General features: G+C 40.5%; 1 protein-coding gene across 1 annotated transcript in view; it reads right to left on the reverse strand.

The window, feature by feature from the left end:
• HIP1R (huntingtin interacting protein 1 related) overlaps nt 1-5,802 on the reverse strand; it is a 58,947-nt gene extending 53,145 nt beyond the window's left edge. The window contains exon 1 of the mRNA XM_074972435.1: nt 5,525-5,802. Within this exon, the coding sequence (XP_074828536.1) occupies nt 5,525-5,617 (93 nt within the window). The 5' untranslated portion in view covers nt 5,618-5,802. The remainder of the gene's footprint in view (nt 1-5,524) is intronic.
• Between the last annotated feature and the right edge of the window lie 2,688 nt (nt 5,803-8,490).

The raw sequence follows: 8,490 nt of genomic DNA on the forward strand, positions 1-8,490 counted from the left end.
CAATGGCGATTCTTGTTTGGGAATGGAATGTACAATCAGGCCTCTTTGTGACTGCATGTCAACAAGCATCACTTCCTTTGGGATGGTGTCATCTCCCCCTTGGCATCTGCTCCCAGCTGGGCTGAGTGGATGAGGAAGTCTTTTTAGATGCATAAAGGTGGCTATGGGAGGGGAACTGTTCCAGGTGAGGGATGCTTTATTTGGAAATAGAAACTACTTGTAAAGCAAGGAAGGAAATCCACTATGAGCTCTTTGATACGACAGTTTTAGTTTCAGTCTCTTGGCTGAAGTGCCAACTCTTACAACAATATTCTTCAGTGAGGTACAACAGATTGCCCTAAGCAACCATACAGTAAAGATACCACTATCACAAAGCTGTGATACATCAGAGAATAGTGATCATTCTGCACTGGTATCAATTGGACCTCAATGTGATACTCTCTTATTGTCTTTGTATCAACCAAAGGGGCTGCTCTAATTAAATTGAAAATGCCCATCAATATAATTTACGACTACTCTGAAGGGTTTTTTAAAGTGATGTTGGTTTCAAAAAAGTACAACAACTCAGTCATTAGAATCAGTCTTACATTAAAGGTGTCTTTGGATGGTACAAAAAGAAAAGAGGTCTGTTTCATACAAGGCATACTGTTATTAGCCAGGAATTCACTAAAATGTATTTAACTGATTCAGGCACCTGCCCCAGCTAGCCCAGGCACACATAATTTGTAGCACAAATACATTTAAAGGTGCACCCACAACTTTAATAAAACCTCTCACTTCTATCTGGACTGTTTGTGGCACTAATTATGGGAGCTGGATGAAATTTTTCAGCTAAAATTTTTTTTTTCTTCAGATGATAAATGCAGATTTGGGTTGACAAACATTTTGTGAATTCGAGTCAATTTCGCTGAATTGTTTCAGTCAAAGTCCTAAAATAAAATCAGAAAAAAAAAATCAAGACATTTTTTCTGATTCATGACGACTTATTTCAAAATTGCTTTCCATTTTATTTAAAACGCTTTTTAAAAAATTCAACAAAACAAAATGTTGAGTTTCAGGTTGAACAAACTGTTTAGTTTTATCTGAAACAATGTTTTCTTTTTACTTTTCAATTTGCCAATTTTTTAAAAATAGTTTTAGGTTGAGCTAAAATTTTAATTTTTCAGAATACCCCCCCCCCCAAACCCTAGTTATGTGCACAGCGCTACTAGTGACACTTTGCACTCTCCTATGAGGCTCAGGAAAGTGAAAGATCTTGAGAGATATTTGTTTAAATTAAACAATCTAACTTGCCGAGATGTTAAGAAATTTGGTCTTGGATAGATAAATAGGTGCATGATCAAGACTTCATTTAAAAAGATATCAATCTGAAAACCTTCCCAATATAAAACAAATGAGTTACACTAGTTTTGGACACTAACCTCTTGACAATATTTATGCTTTTGCAATTCTATTTTCCTATTTTAGAAAAATTTCTCTACCTTCTGTGGCTGTGTGAAAGACCCACACAGAGACTATGGGAAAAACTGACAGTAATTACACCCAAAGTGATAAATGCACAAAGCAAACTGAAAAAGTATAGAGAAATATTTCCTCTCTAGTCTCCTTTCAGTTGTTCAGAGGGTTACTTGTAACAATAGCAGGTAAATCTAACAAAGTAAGAACTTTGCTTGCAGTGCTATTCTAGCCGTGTTGGTCCCATGATAGACACACAAAGTGGGTGCCTCTCTCACCAACAGAAGTTGGTCCAATAAAATATATTACCTCACCCACCTTGATTCTCTCTAAAGTAAGAGCCTGTCAAATTTCTATATTGACTTGTCCAAAGGGAACCTGAACTGCAAGTTTGGTTCTCCCAACAAAAAGACAGCCTGAGTTTCCTCAGTAAATGCCAGTTATACTTCAGAATAGGCATTAATCAGCTACCTGCCTTTCCCAGCACAGCTGGACAAACTGAAAAAGAGGAACATAAAGCAGCAGTAAAGTCAGCGATTTTTTATACTGTTTGGTGGTGTTTACAAGGAAACTGAGACTTGGCCTGTTTTCATTCACTTTGTTCTAGCTAAACTGGATACCTATATATGGCTCCCATTACTGTAGTGTGGGCATATTAGTTAGCCAGTGGGACAGGGCAACATGGAGTGAGATTCCGTCCCCCTGCAGAGAGAAAGAACTATCAGAACATCTGGGGACAACAGCTATGCGACAGGAGAAGTGATCAGGTGTTTGAATTAGCAGGTTGAGTTAAAGACTTGGTCCCCCACAGCCTTTCAACTGTAGGCCACAGGAGATGCCCTTTGTATTATTCCAAGAAGAAACTTATCTGCCCCTTTTGTCAGGAGAAGATGGGAAACAAATGATCACTTGAGATATTCTTATAGTAGGGAGCAGAAGGGAAAATTTTCACACACTAAACATTAGAATTGCCATAAGACATAAGAGTCTGTTTGCAGTATGTGATAGCAGTAGAAATTAGAGATGAAAAACTTGTTCAGCGTTATCCATTCCAAAATATTTCACTTTTTTCCATAGGGTGACCATATCAAAATAGAAAGATATTCCTGAGCAACCGGCGCTCCCATTCACAGTGCTGCAGGCCACTATGCCTTTCATGTGAGAGCACATAACATCTCTAGGGCAACTATAGCAGTCGCGTGCATGTAAGCGATCAGAAAAACAGGTGTTTATTTCTAGCTGTCTTCTGGGTGAAGAAGTGTTTTGCCCTTTTAAAAGACAGTCAGCTATGTCTATTTTTATTTTTCCTCTTCTCTCTCCTCCATTTGTTTTGGCACCTGGAGTGAACCTGCTTCTATTACACTTTGCCAACAACCAAATGGGTCAACTTAATGTACTTAACTTTTCAATCCCAGAGTGCATCCTATACTAGTGTCATGAGTGAAACAGACCTGGTTTTTTGTTTTTAAGTCTATGCACAAGAACAGCCTGTGATCTACAGAAGATAATATGGGACCAGGACAAACAGACTTTACTACCTCTATTTTAAAAAAAGGTGATCACTGCAAGACTTAAAGTCATTTGAAGGGCAGCAAAGAACAGCTTGCAGCATGTTTACCTGGCCTGCACTCTGTGTTGATAGAGTACTTGTTCAGCATTCTTTGTTGCTGCTATTCCTTTAACCTTCAGCAGCACCACTGAATTCCAAAGGATTGCAGGACCCTCATGTCCATCAGCCTGGAGTTATAAAACTTTCTATTCAATAATTTGCCAATATTTGGAGTGTTCAAACAGGAGAACACTGTGGGGAAAAAAACCTTTTCTTAAGGGTTTATTACTGTTCTTTAGTGCAATCATTTAAAAGGGGATAGTCCTGCAGCATCAGTCTCAGGCAATTCAAGAGCTAGAGGCTTGATGTTCAGGAATGCAGGGCACCCATTTGAAGTCAGTGAGATCTGCAGGTGCTTAGCACCTTTGAAAAAGAAAAAAAGCAGACCCTGTGTGCATATTTTATACACAGGTAAGAAAGAAGCAAAGAAAAACTATAAAACCAATTACTTCAGCAATTGTGTATCTGGTATGTCAGTGAACTCACAATATACAACTCTTGGATAAACTGGCTTAGACTTATTTTATCATGCCTTAGGCGCCCTATGTAACTTATTCACTGCCCCTCCTCCCAAACTAAGACTCCCCCAAACAACCAAATACACATGCATAGGAACTGCATGACTAGGTAGACAAGACTCCACAATCTTGTGGGCCAAATTAGGAGAGATTATTCAATTTTGCCGCAAGGGAGCTGAGTAGGGTAGAAAAATGACGTGATCTCAATTAATGCTGCTATTTCACATGACTATTGCTTAAATTCAAGTTCACTTGCTGTTTGAGGAAGTGACCTAATACATCTAGTCAGCCATAGAAATATAATTTGGTATTTGATATTTAGCCAAGATACTGAATTTTGATTAGCCTATTTAGTGTATTATATTAGCAAACACCTGCATTAGAAATTACAGTTATTTAAATCTCCCTAAAGTTATTAAATTGTGGAAAACTATTTGACTACATTCTTATTTTAAGCTTCATGCCAATTGACAATTGAGTTATCTATTCCATGTGAAAACAACAGTTAATTGCTTATGCCTCCTAAAAAAATGTAACACAGACTTTCAATTATGGAAGGGCTTGAACGCCAAATAAAATAATAATAAAATGAACAACCATCCCACAAATTCTGTATTCCTCAGTTTCCTCTTTAAATATCTGTATTTTAGGTTATTTCAAAGTGTCTTTATACCATATTTTAACTCCCAAAACTTAAGACCCACAGACATTTCTACACCTGATTTTTAAAATCTATTATAAAGGTATACAACACATGGAAAAGCCAATTTTTTCCATTTGCTAGAAAAAACAGTCTCGTTCATTTTCAGAGAAACAGGTATACTAAAGAAAGTTAAAAATAATCCACACCACAGATATTTAAACAAGAGGGTGTATGTTTTAATATACACATAACATTATCAGAGTCAATTACATGTGAAACTTTTCACCTCACAGATTCCTAGATAATAATGGACCTGTTTTGCCAATGGAAAGAAAAACAGGTTTGCTCCTGCATCAGGCTTCTGTAACTGTGTCAAACCGGATATACTAGGACAACTAGAAAGAGTACAATCATTGCAACACGTTTCTTTAAAAATAAAATAAAAAAAAAACCCCTTATAGGCAGAGGAAATGAGAGAAATGTAGTAAGACTGATTCACTTTTACCTGTACAAAACAAACCAGCCTGATCAGATCTTTCCTAATACCACTTCTTGACACCCACCCAAACACATACTACACCCCTGAGTCCCTAAAAGGAAAGAACTGAGTTGGCAGCTGGCCCAGCCAATGAATAAGGTTGAAGGTGTCTGTGATTTAGACAGGCCACAGTTTCCTTATTACAGGAAGTGTAAATTGTATCGATGCAATCAACAGGGGGCATTTCACATCCAGATGTGTTTGCTTTTTTTCCCCCCCTTGGTCTTAAACTTCATGAATTTTATTCACGAAAATTAAAGAGCAAAGGTAGCCAAGCCAGAGATAAAATGCCTGAGCCAGGGACGACAAGTCCCTAGAGCCGTCAAGAGCCCAGGCCTGCCCTGGGAAGAAGCAGTGGAGATCCCATAAACCACTGACACACACACACACACACCCCTTTTCTCTGTCAGAGTCCAGCACACCCAGTGAACACACAAGCCCTTTATGGATTTACTTCCTGTAACAAAATCCACCGACTGCTCACCCCCTCGCTGGGGTGTTCTTTGGCGGGACCCCGCTCTCGCCCCTTCCCCAGCACAGACCCGTCTCCACCTTACGCCGCCCCCCGCCCTAGAGATGCTCCTCTCCCCCCGTCCCCCCAGCAGGCGGGCTGCACGCTCCCCCCTCCCGCTCGGGTACCATCCCGCTGCCCCCCCCCCGCCAACTGTGCAGGGTGGACGCTGCTGCCGCCGCCCTGCCCCTGCCCCGCTCCCCGTGCCATGCAGCGCCCTCCTCCTCCCTTGGTGCCGTCCCCTCCTTGCCTGCGTCTTGTCAAACTGCTCCCGCTCCGCCTCCAGGCTGTGCCCGGGCCGGCGGCTCAGCACCCGGGCCGGCACGTTCTTGATGGTGTTCATGCTGCTGCTGCCGGGCAGGGGAGCCCGCTGGGCGGCAGGGAGAAGTGGCGGCTCGCTCCGCTAAGGGCTGAAGCGCGGAACGTTCTGCTCCCGCAGCCACGGCGGCCACACGCTCAGCCTCGCAACTGCTCGCATCCCGGCGAGACCACGGCCAGGGAGCGCAAGGGCGCCCCCAGCGGGCGGGCCGGGCCACTGCTGGGGCAGCAGCAGCCACTCAGAGGCGAGGGAATCCTCCCTTCTCAACTCCCAGGCAGCCACTCACAACCAGCAGCTGCTGCGCGCCCTCCCTCCTCAGGCAGCATCCTCCCCTGCTTTGCCCAGGCAGCGGCGGCTCCCCTCCAAAGTATTGTCTCCATCTCTCCTTCCACCCACTGCAGCCCCTAGGCCCAGCCTTAGTCTGAATTCTAGAATCACAGTCAGGGTATGAAATGAAGCATCCCTCTCTGCCCAACGCAGAGTAGTGGAAGATCCTGAAATGATACCAAGGGCGAAAGGCTGAGGGGGAATCAGTGCCTGTTTACTAACTAGGATTGTTTGTATTTAATTACTCCTCTTCCCCAGTAGGGTAATACAGAATTCATAGGGAGACTGCAGAAACTGTTCTGATTTCCTTAGAGTGAATTATGCAATGAGGCCCAAATCCTGATCTACTTTAAATCAATGACAAACCTCCTTGACTTCAAGAGAAGGATTTGGGTCAGGAAGCAGGTTTCTAAACATTTAGCACTCCACCTTCACTTGCATTCACTCATGTCAAATTGTTATGAAAACAGAAGATAAGCATTAGTACTCCAACCCTCCCCTAGTCCATAATACACCCTGTTTATCCTAAAGCCAGTTTTGTCTCTATTTGTGTAACTCAAAAATAGCTAAAGTGATCTTATAAATACAATAGAATCCTCTTACTTGGAGCATACTGATGGACAGCTTACCACACTGATTACACCAAGAGATCATTTTAAGTCTGAAGGCTTTAACAAAATGTTGTAATGAATAAAAGTATAGGTGGTTCATTTCAATTTTGACACTTGTGCACAGAAGCCTGTCTACCAACAAACAGTAACTGAATCACTGCTGAACAGTTAATTGCAAATGCAGGTAAGGACAAACAATGGAATGGTCGTGATGCTCTGTCTAGTAAGAAGTGGGCCACACTGAAAAAGCTTAAGAAGCCACTGCTGTTTGATTTCAAACCCATCAAATTCTTTGGCTACTTTTGTGCTTGCCCCCATCTCTATATAAAAGGTACTAAATCACTTTTACAGCGCATAGTAATGCATCATAGAACCCGTGTTTTGGTAAAAACCAAAAAACCTTCGCAGGCACACCTGAATAGATTTTGTTCTTTAAACTGGATTTTTTCCATTCTTTTTGAAAAACTTAAATGCTGCTGTACTATTCATGTGGATGTCATTTAGGATTCTTTGATTGGGTATGCAGCTATAGAAATTTTATACTACTGTAGCAGATAGAGCATGCAAACAGTGATCAAGGCCCCATGTGACAGGCAGTGTACAAACACGTCATAAAAGAGTCCCTCTGCTAAAGAGTTTGATTAAACACAACATATAACAGGTATGGGAGGCAAACAAAAGGGTAATAGTGGGGGATTGGGAGAATGAGATACCAATACCACAAACACATTTTCCCGTAGACTAGATGTACACTAATACAAACTTACTACTTGTCTTAACAACTGGCCGTGTTTCACAGGCAGCACAGCTGAAGTGAGTTAAAAAAGAGGAATTTTTCTTATTCTTTTGTTTCACTAAAAGTTCTTCATTATCTAAGACATTGATTTTTTTCCTGCAACAGACTAGTTCATTTAAGCGCTGTAAGTGAGCTATAATAGAAAAATTGCTGAGTAAATTAACTGATAATATATTAAGCTATTACAACATTTATAGATAGAACAAAGTATTTGAATTGGAATGATCCTATACATGTTTTCTCATAAGATTAGTCACCAAAACTAAATGCATACAGAAAAAGTAATTATTTGAAACCATGAGCTGTTATGATTAGTTCAAGAATAGTGTAGTTATGTGTTGTAAGATATTTGAATATAGACATCTAAATACCAGCTGTCTTTAGGAGTTGAGATACTTTACCTTCAGGGCGTTAGCAGGATTTGCCCTAATTAGCAGAGTTCCAGTTTATCTGGTAAGGGAAAAGGAAAATATTTGAGACAATTACGTTAACTTTTCTGTCTGTACTGTGTAATTGTTAACTCTCTCCAGGTTTTCTATTTGATGAAGCTTTCCTGAATCCAGGCGTGTTTTTGTTTTATTTTAAAATCAAGCTTGTTTCTCTATACAAAACTACATTAACAGAAAATGTATAAATTAGTTCAAAAAGCTCATTGCTATCTTCTTCTGTTTCTCAGATCTCTAATTAGAAAGGCCAAGTAGCTGGAAACACCTACACTCTAGCTGAAAGCAGTTAAATAAAAGTCTAATTTCTTTTAATAGTATAGGTTTCCAAAGATCCCTATTGTTAGGTAAAAAGAAAAGGAGTACTTGTGGCACCTTAGAGACTAACCAATTTATTTGAGCATAAGCTTTTGTGAGCTACAGCTCACTTCATCGGATGCAGTTTCAAAGAGTTGCATAAATTGGTTAGTCTTTAAGGTGCCACAAGTACTCCTTTTCTTTTTTGCAAATACAGACTAACACGGCTGCTACTCTGAAACGTATTGTTAGGTAGTTGATTTAGTTTGAATCTCCATAGAAAGCCTCAGAGCATGATCTGTTTGTTTTGCAGGTGTGTTAATTCATGAATAAATTCACCCAAGTATTTCACCTCTCTTTCAGTTTGAGAGTTGCAATCTTCCAAATCATCTCATGCCTAAAGAAAACCATATTCAGAACAAG

The sequence above is a fragment of the Natator depressus genome, chromosome 15, assembly GCF_965152275.1.
Source record: "Natator depressus isolate rNatDep1 chromosome 15, rNatDep2.hap1, whole genome shotgun sequence".
NCBI classification, from domain to species: Eukaryota; Metazoa; Chordata; order Testudines; family Cheloniidae; genus Natator; species Natator depressus.